This window comes from Equus przewalskii, chromosome 5 (genome assembly GCF_037783145.1).
Source record: "Equus przewalskii isolate Varuska chromosome 5, EquPr2, whole genome shotgun sequence".
In the NCBI taxonomy this organism is placed as follows: Eukaryota; Metazoa; Chordata; class Mammalia; order Perissodactyla; family Equidae; genus Equus; species Equus przewalskii.
In genome coordinates, this window is record NC_091835.1 from 3690946 (window position 1) to 3709657 (window position 18712).

Genomic DNA, 18712 nt, shown 5'->3' on the forward strand with positions numbered 1-18712 from the left:
CATCATTGATGCCTAGTACTGAGAGTTGTACATGGAGGAAATCAATAAATATGTATTGCATTGAATGCTACATTTTTGACTCTGCTTCTTTCTTCTGAAGACCGAAAAAAGTCACATATAGAGTTTTAAATAGTTAGAAATTTGAATATGAGAAAGGCAAAGAAAGGAGAAAGGGAAGATTAGAAGGCTAATAGGAGTCTGTAGAAAGAGAAGACAGTGTGAGATTATTAAACCTGAACCAATTCAGATCTTAACTTATTAAATCCTTTATTTGAATGGACCATGTTTCTTTATTATTTATTTGGTGTTTTGTAGTGTAACATATCAAAAGGAAGCAATCAATGCAGATAAGTTGATCAAAAATGAGTTAGAGCAGAACAAAAGCTAAATAGGATTTTACCTGAAAATAGTTTTTAGAAGACATTGATTAAATTCAATAACTGTTAAATAAGTCAAATGAAGTGAAATCATAGAAAATGCTTCAACGGGACAAAATAAAGTGATTTAAATCAAAGAACTCATCACAACCAGGAGTTATATATGAAATATTTTCTCAAGTGAAAAAATCATTTTCTCTCTCTAGAAGGTACATAGTAAATGATTTGCCATACTTTTATATATGTTTTAAATATCTCATGACACAAAAATAGAAAATCTTGTTGAAAGTACTGAAAAGAATCAAACAAATGGATAGGCCTACTATGTCTTTGGAAAGGAAGACATTATTAGGAAGTAAATTCTAAAATTAACATATATAATGCAGTTCAAGTTAGAATCTCAATGTGGTTTTTTTCAAAGGAGGGGACATGTATAAATTAATCTTAATGTTTAGTGCCCAAAAAGAGCTAAGAATAAAAGAGGAACAGGAAAAGGCACTTGACATGCCAAATATGAGAACATCAAAATTGAAAAACCACTAAACATAAATCAATACGGCATTGGTATAGAAACAGATGAACCAGTTATATACAATACAATAAATAAATCCATTTCATAAATAAATCTCAGTAAAAGAGAGAATTTAATATATAAAATGATATGTTCAATGGGAAAAGAAAAATTATTTTTAATTCTGGTATTGTGATCTATCGATTTGGAAGAAATAAAATTGGAATTTATTTTATGTCCTACGCAAAAGTAAACTCCAGATGAATTAAAGACTTAAATATGAAATACAAAAAAATAAGAACCTTGAGAGTTTTTAGAATTTAGGAGTGTTTGTAATATCTAAGGTTTGGCAAAATATTCTTAATCAAGACTGTGAAACCAGAAGATGTAAAAGAAAATAAAGCCGTAGTTGACTACAGGAAAAGTGAAAGTTTTTCATTTCAAAACATATTATAAATAAAGTCAATACCAAGATAATAAATATCGTGGACAAATATTTGTAACAGAATTGATAGGCTAAGGCCTGATATCAATAATTTACAAACAGCTCTCACAAACTGACAAAAAATATAGATGAGGAAGAAGATAAAAGACACTTTACAGTATATTAAACTGAAATGACAACAGTCATAAAAGGACACTATAGCCCACTGGTTCTTAGGAAATAATATTGAGATGTCATGTTACCCCCAGCAGAGAGTCAAAAATTAAAGAGAAAACTATACATGTATAAATTGCAGATATAAATGTCAGGTTTTACAGTTTTTTGGCAAAAGTTATCTGGAAACATGCACTGAAATTAAAAACAAATTTATCCTTTGACCCAGATCTTCCACTATTCTGCAGAATCTATACCATAGAAATCATACTACCATTAAGCAAGGGTATATGTACATGCATTTTATTCTAATATTGCTCATGGTGGCATTATATGGTGGAAAGTTAAATAAATTGTATTATATGTCTATTAAAGAATAAAATGCAGTGAACTTTATTTATGCAAATATGCAAATATTTATGCAAAATGAACTTTATTTATGCAAATAAGCCAGTCCCCCTCCCCCTGGGGAGCAAGGAGTTACCTGGTAGGTATAGCAAAGTCATTGTAGTTACTTGAATTGTAGTCTCCTTGACCTACTTAGCTACATATGTGACTAGAGAAAATGCTCAGTATTGGGAGACTGATAGGCCTTGTAATCTGGCACACTCAGCAAAAACATGAAGTGATGCTTAGAGGCCATGGTGGGCTGCAAATAAACATGGAGAAAAATATAGATGGATATCTTGTTTTTAACATGGATAACCTTGGAGAGAGTGAGCTAATGTGGGGAGAAGGGGGAGGGAGAGGAGATTGGGAAGGACGAGGCAAACAAAAATGAAATGAAAAAGAATGCATTTAATAAGCACACGGATGATTACATATATATATATATGCTTTATTTATAATTATATCTTTAATTAAAAGGATAAGTTACAAATAGTTTTTTTTTTTTTTTTTTTTACGTTAAGAACCCTAAAATCTGGCCATTTTTCTCTCTTGCTTAAATCATTCAGTGGCTTCTTATTACTTTTAGAATGAGGTTCATGGCCTCATATAATATAGGCCTATAGTGGCTCCTATGTATAATTCCTGCTTGGCTCTTCATCCTCGTCTTTAACTGCATCCATTGATCTCCACCAGACATTTTGCATATCCTGACTGTGTCAAGGATCATGAAGCAAGAAAAGCCACATGTTGACTTATTGATTTGCTGACATTTAGTCATATTATAGTTGATTTAGAAATGTGACTTTGAGAAGATATATGTCTTCCCTTATTACAGTTTTCATTATTCTTCCAGAGAATGGTACAGATAGAGCTCTGCTGAATATGCAAATAATTTTAGCACTTTTGTTTATTAAAATTGGCCAATCACTGCAACCTAAGCACTAGCTTTTAAAAATGTAATGATTCTTTGTTCCTTTGAAGAAGAACTGCATCCGTGATTACTAACAAGGAAACAAGTTGGGAAATTTTGCCATGAGAGAGAATTTCAAAAGTCTCTCTGAACCTTCAATTGTGTTACATTTAAATTTTTTTTTTTTTTTAAAGATTTTATTTTTTTCCGTTTTCTCCCCAAAGCCCCCCGGTACATAGTTGTGTATTCTTCGTTGTGGGTTCTTCTAGTTGTGGCATGTGGGACGCTGCCTCAGCGTGGTCTGACGAGCAGTGCCATGTCCGCGCCCAGGATTCGAACCAATGAAACACTGGGCCACCTGCAGCGGAGCGCGCGAACTCAACCACTCGGCCACGGGGCCAGCCCCACATTTAAATTTTTTTTAACATTTTAAAACGCAAACTAATTATGAAAACTCTAAACATTAAGTATTTTATTATATGTGTTGGAGAAGCTTCCATACAATACTCAACAATGAACTGGCTGAAGGAATTGCAGAGACAGAAAATGAGAAGAGGGCCATTTCCCCAGGCGTACATAGTGCATTCCTGAACCTTCCACTCTAGTCAGATTTGGTTAGAAAGAAGGGAAGATGATTGTTCTCATTCCCAGCTTGGGTGGAGTGCCAAGGCTTGAAATAAAGCCAGAAAAATGGCCTAAAGTCTGCTTAAATGAATTATGATATATCTGCACAAATGAGTACTATATAGCCACTAAAAAGGATGTGAAATTTCTCTATATACTGACTTGGATCAATGTCTGAAAAACATTTTTAAGGAAGTATATCCAAGACCACATAAGTATTCATATTTTTCTTTAGACACATGGTAGAACACTACACAGACTTTACTGAAGAATATCTTTGAAAAAACATATAAGAAACTGGAAACTTTTTTTCTGAAGAGACGAACAAATTGGTTAGGAGAAGAAAATAGACTCCTCACTCTCTAATTCTTTTATTTGTTTAGAGTTTAGTGAAGGTTGATGTGAATCCTGACCCTGAGGGAGCAGGTTAACTCCAAGGGAAGGGTTTTCATTACTGCGTGTAGAGACCGAATGTAAGAGGAAAGGCTGCTCCACATTGGAATGAGGGGAGAGGGACATTGAGGAGCCTCACCACCAGGCTAATCCTCCCATCTCAAAGATAGCTGCATGCCCCGCGGGTGAAGATTGCATCTGCTTAGCACTGCCTCAGTGAGGGAGTTTGTGCAAGTTACTGATTCTCTCCGCATCTTAGTTTCCTCATCTCTGTCTCAGTAACTGCTTTAAAGGATTGTTGTGGGAGCCAATGAACTGTTCCGGATATAGCATTCTGTCACTCTGGAAGGGTTAGCTCTCATCAGTCTTATTTTCATCATTGGGAAGCCAACAGTAATCATGAAATCACTCCTACTTTAAGGCTCTGTCTCTCCACTCCAACAAGTAATTGTCTTCATGTGCTGGTGTTACTGTGGCCCAGAGGTAACAGTGTGTAGACAACAGAAGCTGAGAGTGCTTTGAGCGGGGGCAGTTAGCTGAGAGGTCTCCACAGGCGCAAACTGTGTAGAAGGACAGATTTTCAGAAGCATTTTCCAGATTACTTTTCACTCCTGGAAGGCAAAATTGTGAATAATCTTATTAAAAAGATTCTGTTTTTCATGACGGAAGCTTTCTTAGAAAATAGAATATTTATTTCCTCCTAAGTTCAAGGATACAATCCAGTAGCCATTGGACTTCCTGGTATGTTTATTATAACTTCTTGATCATCCAGCAATGATTCTCATCCTCCTCAGTCTCTGGGAACAACGGTCCCCTATTCAAGTGTTCTCTGGCTGCTAAGTTCACTCATATGAATATTTTATATCCTATTTCTTTTTGTGTATTTCAAATGTTTCTATGTAAAAACAAAAAATCATTTTAAGGCATTGACTGTTTAAAGTATATAAATATGAAGAAAGCTAATGAATGAGTAAATTTACATAAGTAAACTTTGGATATTGGAGTTATTAAAGAATTTAAAAATAATATTCTTCTGGAAATGCAAGGGTGATCTTAGGGAATATGGATAGAATGTCAATTTTCATAGATTCCTGCTGAAGTAGGGAAAATCAGAGGCTTCTTAGTTGTCAGCCTACTTGTACCACCCTCGCCTCCAGTCCCCTTTCTCCTGCTCTTGTTTGTCATCAGCAACTATTGTCACCAAAGTCCCTCTGATATTCTTGTAAATCATGAATTATTTTTCTCCTGCAGATTTTACCAAAAATTTAGATGCACCTGCTTGTGCCTAATTAACTTACAAAATTATTGATAAGAAAAACGAAATGTGCAAGATCTCAAAATCAGGGTGAGGTGTGTCTGTGTCAGGTTGGAGGAAGGTGCATCTAGAACTTTAATTAACACCAAAAATATCTAGATTTAAAGTAGGGTTTAAAACAAGTATGGATATTGAACTGAAGAATTTGCCTATCACAACAAATATATATATATATATATATATTCTTTTTAAAGATTGGCACCTAGGCTAACAACCATTGCCAATCTTCCTTGTTTATATTTTTAAGGATTGGCACCTGGGCTAACAACTGTTGCCAATCTTTTTTTTTTCTGCTTTATTTCCCAACCCCCCCCCCCCCCCCCACCCAGTACATAGTTGTATGTCTTATTTGCAGGTCCTTCTAGTTGTGGGATGTGGGACACCGCCTCAACATGGCCTGACGAGTGGTGCCATGTCCGCACCCATGATCTGAACCACTCGGCCATGGAGCCAGCCCCATATTTTTTTCATTACAATAATCAAAATCTCTTTCTTAATTCACATAGTTGTCTTGGATTTTCGCCCATTATCTACCATTTAATCCACTGCTTTCATTTTGCCTGAATCTGTGACTTCTGTGGCTCTGTGCGTTGTCTCTGGAAATTCAGTTTACAGTTCTCTGGCTTTGATAAATTCTTTGAGACACAACTCTCTCTCTCAACATTCCTGGGAAGTGACCACTCTAGATACAATGTGCTAACTGGCCTATCCACTACCAGCCCTACTTTCCCACTGGAGGAAGAAAAAAAGAGTTGTCTTTTCAAAAAGGAAAAATTCAAATTTTTCTCAAAAATTCAAACTCAACCCCCAAAAATTGAGCGTTACAGGTATATGCCTCAGAGGAAAGGTTTTCTTTTCATACTTTTTTCTTTCTTTTTTTTCCTACTTTATTTCTAGTACTGTGAGTAATTGTGGATATGCTAAGAAATATAGTCAATCAAGGATTAGAAAATGCTTTAGATAAATCTGCTCTGCTGTTTTCAGTTATGGGAATATGGCAATTGAACTTGCAGTGCCTGGAAGAAAGGGCCATCTCACACAGCTGTCTTGGAAATTGCTGCATGCAGTGAATACTGGACAGCAGAATTTCCATAGTGAGCCTCCAGTGCTTGAAGTGGTCATTAGATGTCGTTAGATGTTCGTGGCCGGAACTGTCATCATGGCCTCTCAAGTCAGACTTCCTTTTCTACCTACAACTTCTCCGGCTCCTACCTCCAACCCAGCACTGCTCTCTGCTCAATTCCTCTGTCCTTCCAATCATTGCCATTGTTCTTCCCTTTCATATCACCACATCTGTTGTCTTTCTCTTCTCAGTCTTTAGATGGGGGAAGTGGCCAACTAGCGGACAAGATAGAGGAGAGTGCCCTGGATGTCTAAATTAGCCCACTCAGTTTTCTCCTATGTGTGAAAACAAACTGTACTTCTTCCACCTGTGTGGGGAGAAAAGTTTTCTTCAGTCTAAATGCACATGTGTAAGTTATATCAGACATTTTTAGAAAAAACCCCTTAGCAGTAAAGTATATCGTCAAATAGTATGAAAATAATAAAGATTCTATATAGAGTCAATGTATCAGCTAGGTCTTGTTGACTGGCAAGTGACAGAAACCCCAATGGAAACTTGTGTAAGGAAAAGTAATTTATTGTTTCAAGGGGCCGGCCGGTGGCCCAGTGGTTAAGTTCAAACCCTCTGCTTCGGTGGTCCAGGGTTTCACGAGTTCAGATCCTGGGTGTGGACATGGCACCGCCCATCAGGCCATGCTGAGGCGGTGTCCCACATGCCACAACTAGAAGGATCCACAGTTAAAATACACAACTATGTACTGGGGGACTTTGGGGAGAAAGAAAAAAGAAGTTTGGCAACAGATGTTAGCTCAGTTGCCAATCTTTAAGAATAAAAGTAATTTATTGTTTCATATAAGACAAAGGTCAAGGGATGAATTTTGTTTAAGCCTACACTAGAATCAAGATTCAAGTAATTTAAAAGAAAATAAACTTTTTATTTTGGAATACTTTTAGATTTACTAAGAAGTTGGGAATACAGCATAGAAAGTCCCCATATACCCACATGCAGTTTCCCCTAATGTTAACATCTTACATTGATATGGTACATTTGTCCCATCTAATGAACAAATATCGGTACATTATCATTAGCCAAAGTCCATTCTTTACTCAACTGTCCTTAGTTTTTACTTAATGCCCATTTTTTGTTCCGGGACGCCACATTACATTTAGTCATCATGCCTCCTTAGGAGTTTCGCGGTTGTGACAGTTTCTCACTTTCCTTGTATTTGATGTGGACTATTTTGAGGAGTCCCAGTAACATAATTTGTAGAATGTCCCTCACCTGACATTTGTCTCGTGTTTTTCTCGTGACTAGTCATGGGGTATGGGTTTTTGAGGTGGTGGTTGTCAGATTTCTCCACCGTAAAGCTACTCTTTGTCCTTCCTTTTCGTGTTGTACTCTGCGAGGAAGTCACCACGTTGGGTCCACAGTGCAGGAGTGAGGAGTTATGCTCCACTCCTGGGATGGGGTGTTTTTACCTGCATTATTTGGAATGCTTTCTTACAGGAGATGTGTCCAATCCCCTTCATTTATTTATTTATGTAATCATTTATTATATCAGTATGGACTCATAGATATTTCTTTTATACTTTGGGTTGTACTTCACTACTACTTTCTTAATTTTGTTGCTCAAATTTTTCTAGCTTTGTACGTTTTTGGGAGCTCTTTCAGTTGGCCCACGTCTCTTCGATATACCCTCATTCTTACGAGATTTTTAGTGAGTGGGGGCACTTCTTACTTTCTGGCACTTTCAGGCTCATCTTGTATATTCCAAGGCCAATCTTAGATACAGCCATTTCTCCAATGGCTGTTCTTTTTATTGGAATTGGTGTTAGAAACCAAGATCTGGGTGCTAGGTATGCTCATTGCAATGGCGATGTTGTTGTGTGTCAGCCCTCTTAGCTGACAGAGCGAGGGAATATATACATGTATATAGAGGCTCAAGTGATTCTATCTGGACTCAAGTTTTCTCTTTCTTTCACCCAGGCCCTCCATGTTTACTCAATTCTTGGACAGAAATTTTCTTCATACTTGCAAGGTGGCTGTGGCAACTTTAAAACTTAAGTCTCAAGGAAGGGAATGAAAGTCTCTTTCCCACAATTCCCAACAAATTCCCACCAAATCTCATTGGCTTCTTTTAGGTTACATTTCAATTTGGCAACTGATCCCTGTAGCCAAGAGAAATGAGATGTTCTTATTAGGTTATGCCTGGGTCATGTCCCCCTCACAAGAGGCGGAAGGTGGAGCCTATTTTAAACCACATGGGAAAAGAACACAAGAGACACAGAGTTTCAAATGGTTGATAGTGAAAAAACGGAAAATATAGCTGTATAGTTGAAAAATGATAAGTTCCACCACAGCCAATTACCGCTACATCTATGGATTCTGAAATTCTAAAACATCCTACCACTTACTGTGAAGTTTTGAAAGAAAATAAGATAGTTATTTTTATAAAAAGATGTATCAGTAAATGGCTTGATAGCAAATGAACCTTCATAGCTTCTGAAAATTGAATAGTACTTTACCTTTACTATATCTTTGCATATGAGTTTTCTGCTTTGAAACTATACATGCAGAGAGCAAATCCATTGTCAGATTCCTTTCTGTTTGCTTTTAAAAATAATTTCACTTTTACAAAAATGGAGCATTTAGGCTGGAAGGAAATAAAATCTGTTGTCCTTTGTGATTGTTGCTTCATTTTGATCGTCTCCACTGGTTTTCTTTATTTACCTCTTTCAGGAACCTAGTCAAAAGGAAACTAGAGAGCTTGAGGTTCATTCATTAAAATGTTAAGGCGCTTTCTTTTTTTCCACTTCAAGGAAGTTTGTAAAATATTGTAAAAAGGACGGCCTATAGGATGGAAGGGTTATAGGATGGCATTATAACTGAAACCACTAGTGTGATCTGAAGTTCTCGGGGTTTTAGTAGTAAGGCTTTCACACTCCTTTTTAATTAAGCCATCAATTAACAGAACAAGAATACCAATGTAAAAGGATTATTTTCAAATTCATCTGCTGCAAAGACATGCTAGTTTTACGATATTAGCAGTCACCTAGAAAAGTTGCATCCTATTTTTATCTGAAGGCAATTATTGGTTCTCTTTATATTTGTTAAGATTATTTTTGCTTTTATTTCATTGCTTTTAAAAAATATTACTCACTGTAGAGATCTACGGGTTTACAAAATAAAATATTAAAGATGCTTCTAATTTGGATTGTTAAATGAACTGCTGCTTAGGTCCCTGTGGACTGTGTTCAAATTATATTGAGCCACAAATATCTTGGGTGACCTCTAAATTTAAAATCCATGAAATGGACATAATCAAATTGGTAACTCTGAATTGAAACTTTGGTTATTTGGAACCCTTAGAGAATTAGACTTCCAGAAATTTTTTTGGAGTAATCCAGTCATGATACTTCTTTGCATTAGAAGACTTTTTTTTTTAGCTCTTTTGACAAGAACGTTTCCCACTTCTCTAACTTAAGCAGTGGATACTGGCCATATTTCATTTATTTTCTTATGACTCTATTACAATCTTCCTCGTTTTTGAGTGCTGGATATTCTAGAAATATTTGTGGGTTTTTTTTGCCAATCTTCTTTTTTTTTCCTGCTTTATCTTCCCAAATCCCCCTGGTAGATAGTTGTATATTTTAATTGCAGGTCCTTCTACTTGTGGCATGTGGGACACTGCCTCAATGTGGCCCAACGAGTGGTGCCACGTCCATACCCAGGATCCGAACCGGCAAAACCCTGGGCTGCCACAGCAGAACGTGCAAACTTAACCACTCGGCCACGAGGCCGGCCCCTAGAAAGATTTAAGTTTTGTCTTAAAAATGTTCCTATAGGGTCAGCCCTGGTGGCTCTGTGGTTAAGTTCAGCATGCTCCATTTCAGCAGCCCAGGTTTGGTTCCCAGCATGGACCTACGCCACCCGTCTATCAGTGAGCATGCTGTGGTAGCAGCTCACATAGAAAATAGAGGAAGATTAGAAACAGATGTTAGCTCAGGGTGACTCTTGCTCAGCAAAAAGAGGAAGATTGGCAACAGATGTTAAAGAAAAAAAAAGAAGAAGAGAAAAACATGTTCCTATATATGTATATTCCTCACAAATACAATGTCCAACTTAGGATTAGCATATCCACTCACTATTTTGAGTAAATTTTATTAACAATTATTTATTGAAAATATTTAATATGCTGAACATGGTGATGATAAGTGCTTTTTACATATTTCACTTCATTTATTCTTCATATTTTAATAAGGTAGCTATTAAAATCTCCATTTGAGAGAAGAGGAAACTATGCCTCAGGGAGCTTAAATTAATTACTGTCATACAGAAGAGCCAGGATTCAAATCTGTCTGTAGAATCTGACATACTGTATCTAAAAACTAAGAAAGAGCCACCGTAATAGACCCACCCACAAAATTCAAGTAAGTATTGACTGTTCAAGAGACCCTCCTCCATGATTCTTCCATGCTCCTACATGTCTTGCCAGGTGTGAAAGGCACTTACCGCCCTTACCCAGGTCATTTCTCAGGCTTCTTTACAGGAAACAATCCTGAGTGATGAAATAACCCCCCTCTGGAATAAAGAGCAGGCTTTCTATAAAAGTGGTAGATTTCCCAATTTCAGTTTCTTACCTATATTTTCAGCCTCTTATCATTGTTCCTTGAATTTAATGCTTATTTATGCTCAGAATATGGTTGATGTGAGCATTCAAGGAAAAAGAGTAACTTATTAAAAGAATAAATACCATGGGGCCAGTCTGGTGGCGCAGTAAGTTCACACTTTCTGTTTTGGCACACCAGGGTTCGCTGGGTTCAGATCCCGGGTGCGGACATGGCACCACTTGGCATGCCATGCTGTGGTAGGTGTCCCACATATAAAGTAGAGAAAGATGGGCACGGATGTTAGCTCAGGGCCAATCATCCTCAGCAAAAAGAGGAGGATTGGCAGCAGTTAGCTCAGGGCTAATCTTCCTCAAAGGAAAAAAGAGAATAAATACCAGAACAAATTTTCCAATTATTATGTCTAATTGTGGCCCTTGATTATTCTAAAAAACAAAACCCAAAAAAACAATTTAATTCAATAGAAATAACAGGTATTTCTTAGTGTCTACTATGTGCCTGATGAGTTCTTAATGCTTTATGTTGTTTTACCCCTTGCAACAATACTTTGAGGTAAGTAATACTATATCCCCACTTGACAAATGAGGAACTGGGGCCTAGAGGCATTATACAGTTTGCCAGAGGTTTCATCGCGAGTAAGCAAGGGAGCCAGGCTGCGTATGCAGCCACTCTGGTTCCAACACCCGGGCTCTCAATCACCTCCTTACGGAGTTACCACTATCTTTTTGCTGTTACCACTATATTTGTTGCTATTTGCATCCAATTTTCATCAAGAAATGTAGAATGAAAAACAGCCTGCAAAGAAAAGGGCCCTGTAGATGCTTCAGCTACATACACAAATATTATTCCAAGTGCCAGTTATAAAACCAAAGTCAAAACGCATCTCCAGATAAATGCTTTCAAAGAGCACAAAATGGAATTGACTTAGGTAACCCCCCTCCCCCCCCCAGCTTTTTATTGCTAAGCATCTGAGGATGGTAGTTCCCCTGGATCAATCTCTCAATTATGATTTCCAGGGTTCCCCCCGCCCTCTTTTTCAGGAGTTTTCCCTGGGGACTTTGGGGCTCTACACACATCTAAAATCCGGGGACTGATGACGGGCATGTAAGAACCAAGAGAAAGGCAATTTACGGGAGAAAATGAAGTGAGAAAGAAAGGACAGGGTCAAAACGAAAGAAAACCAAGCTGCCTCGGTAAGAAAATGTGTATAATCCAAGCCGACTGTTCCTCGCGTTTTATCTCGTCCACTCCAGGAGCCGCGTCCCCAGCTCTCAGGGTAACTAGGCAACGACGTTGCCCTGGTAACCCGGGAAACTCAGAGGGCTCCAACGCGTCTGGCTCGGGCCGCCCTTCGGTACCCAGCGCTGGCCGGGTGGGCGGGGCGAGGCGGAGTCGGGCTCTCGCGAGAGCTGCGTGGGGCCGCCGGCGGCGGCGTCAGGCTGGCCTTAGGGACGTGCTGGCCGGCAGGGGCGGGCCCGGGAGCGCCGGCGATGGCGGCGGAGGAAGGCATGGCTCCGTCGGCCCTTCGGGTCCTGGAAGAAGCGCTGGGCGTGGGCCTGACGAGTGCCGGGGCCACCGCCGAGGCGGTGGCGGCCGAGGGCGCCTACTACTTGGAGCGTATCCTTGGCTGCGCGTCGGGCCGAGGCGCGGGCTCCGTTGGGGCCCCGCCGGGGCGGCCTCCGCGCCGCGGGCGCCCTGACATCCCCGCCGAGCTCTCCTGCTTTAGGCGCGTGCGGCCGCCGCGGCCGTTGGAAGGAGAGCAGGAAGACCTTCAGGAGCCACGTGTTTCGTAACCACTCAGTAAACTGTGGATCAAGTTCTGTGTTAAGGCAGCGCAAGAAATTGCTTCAACCCTCCTAGCCCTTAGTATTTCTCCTAAATGAGCCCGCGGGCCTTCGGAATACCGTGGGAGCAGACTCAGTGGGGGGACATGAGGAGGTTCCGCAGGACCGCTCTCTGCCTCTGGGCTTGAACGGGCTCCAGCGCAGATAGCAAACCCCTGATCCTGTAGGTGGCCCCATTGTCCAATGCTTAAATGTTTGTTTTGGCAGGATCAACTTCCTGGCTAGTTTCAATTTTGGCTATTTAATAACAATAATTACTTTTTTCCCCCCGCTTTAGCAGCTGAATGATGATCTGGTGAGCTGACAAGGCTCAGAGATGTTAGGAAGAAACCAGATAGAACGATTATCAGTGGAAGTACCAGAAAAATTGAATAGCCACGTGTGGATGGTTAGGTTCCCTGTTTCTTCTGTAAGGCTTTTGAACTCCCCTTCTCTAGGCATCCAGATTAGTGGTACTGGAGAGATGGGAGGGTTCACGAGAAGATACCTACTTCTTTCTTTCAGGCAGGTAGGAGAGAGATGGTTATCTGTTTTAGTCTTAAAGATGTCAAGGAAACTCCAAAATCTACCTTATTCTTTTCTCCAACTATAATCCCCCTAGCTTTAACTCAAGATTTCAGAGATCCAGCAATAACTTATTTGTGGGCTCTGTCTGGCAAACTGATTAACCTGTCCTGACTCAGGTGCAGTACACACCATGCTACCAATCTTGGAAGAACTTAATTGAAAGATCAAAGAAAATACGTAGTATTTTATTCGATGCAAACATGATTTTTACAGGAATGTTAAGGTGGAATAGTTTTAAATCACCTTGGATGAAATATGTGGGTGCTGTAGTGTCTTAAGTGAGGTTTTATATTAGGTTTTCCTGGCTCTAACGAGCTGTCTTTTTCAGTAATGGTCCTTTTTAAAACAAGCCAACAATTTCAGAGCTTGTCTAGGTCAAGTATGAAGTTATCCAGTGTTCTTGCTAGTGAATGATAACCAGGCATCTTAGCGTTTTTGTCTGCGTTAAAATGAATTCTGTTACACATGGTTTCGTTGTTAACATAAGACACACAGGTAACTTTTTGCAAACATCTTTGTGAAATAAATGCTGGGACTCCGACAGAGCACAACTGTCTGCAGTGAAAATTAGGTTTACTTAATTTACAGGAGGGTCATTGAGTCACAGCTGCCAAGGGACAGCAGTTTGCAAAAGACCGGTCTTACAAAGACTTCTCCAAATAATCACATTTACAAATATAAGGAACTCTAACTTTTCTGATTTTATTTTCCAGTTTGTGGATTATCTAGCACCTTTGCTCTTCTTCCATCTCTCTCTGGTTGACTGACTATTATTTTGCATTTCAACCAAAGGGTAGTCAGGGGACAACAGAACTAAACATTTCACCAATCAACTTTCCTCCATTCAATGTTCCACTAAGAGGTTTAGTCATAGGAGAGACTTTAGCTCTTAGTTAAAGTTTGAGGATTACTTTTGAATGCCAATTATCCCTGTCTCACCGGGCTCTCTTGACATGCATAATTAAGAGTTGACTGTATAATGTTATTTGACGTTGTTTCTTAAGGCAATTATGATAGTTGCTGAAGTGAGACTTTCTTGGGTTTAAATTCTTTAGCTCTCAGGTAATTTAATTGAGCTGTTGCGGTGGATAAATAAAAGTTGTATGCACAAATGAATCAGAAATCTGATGTTCTCTACTTTGCACATATACTTAATCACTTCTAATCCACTGCGTTTGGTCCTGGACTTCCCTTATTTATGACTGAACAGATGCTCCTAGAACAGTAGGCAATGAGCTCTCAATATTGAACAAGACTTTGAAAGAAGTTCACTTGAATTCTCCGGGAAATCACCCCTTTCTCTGCTCTTAAACATTCAAACATAAAGAACATATATAGATTAATATGGTCCAAACTAGAAACAGCCAGGACCCACCATGGGGAAATGGCTTCATTCACAGAGGCCACACATTCTTTATGACAGTTTAGAGAATGTGTGTTCGGGAGAAGGAATTCTTACCCTTGCAACATCCCTCCCTCATAACCTCTTTGCTGTAATGATGTCACCTCTTTCTCTTCTGAAACACTTCACAATATCAGTGCTTTTAAGTATTAAACTTCCACAAGGCGAGATACAAACATACATGACATACTTCTTGTCTTACTTAGCTCTCTCCAGAGCTTTAAGAGGTTTAGTCATGGAATACATGAATCCTCTGGAGAACTCTTCATGAGAAAGATATTTGCAGCATTGTAAAATGCAAAGCTCGATTTTAACTATGTGGTCTGTGCAGGGGTGAGATTTTCAATTGCAGTATTGAGCAGCTGTGTGGCTGCAGACATTTGGGAGTGCCCAATTCCAATTGGGGGATGCAGGCTGGAATGAATTGTACTAAGAAAGCTAACACTTAATTGATTTTGTTGCTACTTGTCTAAAGAAAGATCTTGTTCAAGCAAGAGTAATGGAATACATGGACTCTAGGAAAATGGAGCCCCCCAAATATTGTTTTGTTACTTACCTTCCTTTTCCCTGATCCTCTGCTCCCTGACTAGCTTTGGATGATTATTTCATCTTTCTAGGCATTCGACACTAAGAATTTGGCTTCTTAGCTTGTGGACATAAGTTTGCTGGCCACGGAAAAGGTCTCCTCTGGGCCCAACAGCAATTTCTGAGGCTTGAGTGAGTTCAACCAGTCCTTTGAGGGTAATCAACTCTGGGTGTGGTCCCAAAGTCAACTCTTTCTGAAAATGCAAAATTAAGGATTCCAGACCCTGAAATGTGGTGACCACACCAAACTGATACCCCATCTAGTATGCATGCTTCTCTTCTTAATGACATCCCTAGCCATTCTTTCGTTGCAATAGTAATGTTCACTGACAACTTTGATTAAAATAGAACTTTTGTTATTTTAAAAAGTTTTGTTATTTATTGCTTTTAACCTTTAGTTATTTTTTTTTCCTCTTAAGATGTTACTTCTCTGGAATGCTTATTATATTAAGTGAGAAGATATTTGTAAAATCCTTAATAATTATTATGTACCCAAGTAGTGCATTTCTTATCATTGGAAAACTGAATTTGCCCATGGCTGCTTAGTTACACCCTACATATATCCAAATAAAAAGAATAGACAATCTGAAGGTAGAATCTAGATCAAGAGGCATGTTACTAAACCCAGAGAGCTGAATTTTACATGCATGAAAGTCATAGCTATTTGGAGAGAAAAATTGTGCTTTGTTCCGTGTCCTCTAGTCTAGGCAGACCTTAATGTGCATGTGAATCAAAGATATGGATCTTTAAATGAAGATTCTAATTCAGTAAGTCTGGGTCAGGGCTGAGATTCTGCATTATTAACAAGCTCCAGGTGCTGCTGGTGCCGCTGGTCTAAGGACTATTATTGGAGTAGCAAGGCTGTAGACAAACATCTTAACCTCTAGCCTTTATTGTTTCAGATATAGGCATAATATGTAGAGCCCATATCTGGATCTCCTGGCTTAGAAGTTGAAAAACTTATACCAGCACCCACTATGAGAACTATAAGTCTTATATGTTGAAAGGAAGTTATTGTCCAGCTTCTGAGGCAGAAGATGTCCAGTAGCTGTCTAGGGCAGGGGCGGCCATAAAATTCCACTCTTGCCAGTTCTCATGAATTGGTAGTGGTTCCCTAGTATGTGGTGTTAATAAGAATTCCAAGACCCTGTGAAGACCCAGTGGGAAAGACTGCAGGAAGCAAACAACATTGGGAAAAGCAGCAGCAAGTGTGCTAATTATTTACCATCTTTGGTCTATATTATTTAGTTAACTTACTTTATTTAAACTGGCATGCCTGAGAAAGGGAACAGACTGCAAAATTTGCTACTTACACTACTTTTCTTTTATTTCAATTTAGTAAGTAAAATGTTAATCATGAAAGATCCAGGCTAGATTTTAGATTGCTTCTGTGTGCATTGACTCTGCAGTGATGGCAAAGATTACAAAGCAATTTCTGTCTATAGTAGCTTTGGGAAATCATGTAAAATATAATTAGCTATATGTTTCACTCCAGTTCTTTATAAAGATGCTGCTCCTGGCAGTGATCACTATGTACAAATGCAGTAGCGGAAGAGACCAGTGTGTGAGAAACTTTGTATGCTGCTCACATCTGAAAATTGTTCATTTCTTTCTGGCTATGATCCATTTGCAGAACCTTGTTTGTGACCTCGTCGTACCAACTGTCACCTCAAGCTCTTCTCCATTAGACCAACTGAAATGCTTCTGTGGGGCTTCTTGTAGTCGTGTCTTCCGTAGTACTGTGATGGATTTAGGGCGGCCTGGCAGTTTGAGTGTGGGTGTATATTGACCTATTTTTTGATAGATCTTCTATAAGAATCTGGTGAGGACTCTGCTAGTGCAGATACTAGCAATTAGTTCACTCATGGGAACTGATTCATACTATGCAAACTCACGAGTACTACTCAGTTCCTTCTACGGTAAGTGGAGGTGTGGAGGAGTGGGCCCCTCCGTCTGAGTCTAGGCTGTGACTCTAGGCTACAGAACCTGGCCTGGAGTAGGTGGGACTGTGGGCTGTGGCTGCAGGCCAGGGAGGAAGGGAGCCATAGACAATACCCTGGCAAGAGCAGACTAGAAAACCAGGCACAATATTAAGTGTCAAGTCAAGTTGAAGCAGGTAGAAAGGCAAGAACCAGATCTGAGTGGAATAGACAAGGTGGAAAAAAATGAATTTTGGAAATGGAGTTCAAAATGATATTCTTTTTTGAAGGAATACTAGGCAGATAATGGGAAGGGAGTTTTGTAAGGGCTCAGAGTCAGTTTGGCATTAAGAAACTGATTTTAAGCCAGAATGCTGGCTTATTATTCTGCAGTGGAGTGATAACTTTGCATGAGAACTATGAGCAGCTTAACTGTCTGGACATTTCCTGCAGAATGGGATCACCTAAGAGATTTGATTACAGATGAGAAAGTTGCCCAGTAAAAGTAGAATCAGAATAAAGGCTTTTATTTTTCAGGCAATTGTTAATGAATTGCCCATTTCCGCTCTGGCAATGCTGCTGCTAAGGCAGTGCTTTCCAGCCTTGTCACACATGGGGCTCCATAAGGTCCTGCTGCACTCTGTTTTTCTGGCTCTCCTGAGGGCCCGGGGGATCAATATCTGTACAGTCCACAGTGTTCTCTTTATGAGAACCTAAGAGTGTAATTTCTCTCAGCCTTTGGAACCAGAAATTGCTGTACATCTGCTTAGAAACTCGTCTGTTTTCATTGGCTGGATACTGAATTGCTATCTGATTACATTCCCCTCTTTACCTTGACTGCTGGGAATCAGATCTGTGGCTTATGTTCAACAAAGTTCATGAGGCTTGATGGCATGTACCGCATCTTTTCCTTTATCTTATTCCTACTGTTTCCCTTTTTCGTCTAATTTCCATATTCATTTATTTTTATATTTGGTACTGTATGCATATTTGTAAGCTGCCACAGAGTCGTTTGGGGATTTGTCTGTGCATTTGTCCATGTGTTGCTGACCGGCTAGCCAGATAAACAGATGCATACAAGCATACGTGCCAAAAAGTACATTTATTTCTTCAGTAACACTGCAACATCACATTTCAACTAAGTTGCTTCTGGGAAGATTTTCTATACAAAACATTTTGTGGATACTAAAAATGCCCATCAAGGAGAGTGCTGGTTCCTGTTTGTGATGTTCATCCTCTTTCTGATCTTTTGTCTCATTAATCTCTTGCCCTTGGTTAATTTAGTCTTTGAGTCTGTAGTCCTGTAGGTCTTTTATACTTCTCCCTCTTTTAGGGTCTTCAAATTGAGATATTTAAATGATTTGATTTGGTTGTTGGTAATATCACACCGGAGAGTTTAGAAGACAAATAGGTGAGAGTTCGTTACCTAGGATCTTAGTAGAAATTGCATATTCCTGTTGTGTCACTGTAGAAACTCTATGGGTAAGCTGGAAAATTCATGATGTTTTTACTCAAGAAACTTGTCTTTGTCACTCATAGCTCTGTGATTCCTGGAAAATCTTTTAATCCACCTGATTCAGTTTCTT

At 39.3% G+C, this 18712-nt stretch overlaps 1 protein-coding gene across 7 annotated transcripts in view; it reads left to right on the forward strand.

Moving 5' to 3' along the window:
• SPAG16 (sperm associated antigen 16) overlaps positions 1-18712 on the forward strand; it is a 1020255-nt gene that overhangs the window by 102477 nt on the left and 899066 nt on the right. For 2 of the 7 annotated variants that reach the window (XM_070618195.1, XM_070618196.1), the window contains exon 1: positions 12210-12426. The exons of 3 other annotated variants lie outside the window; for them this stretch is intronic. In XM_070618195.1, the coding sequence (XP_070474296.1) occupies positions 12300-12426 (127 nt within the window). In that variant the 5' untranslated portion in view covers positions 12210-12299. Of the gene's footprint in view, positions 1-12202; positions 12427-12534; positions 12817-18712 lie in introns of those variants that run through there. 2 more of the 7 variants (XM_070618194.1, XM_070618197.1) reach the window with 2 other exon arrangements.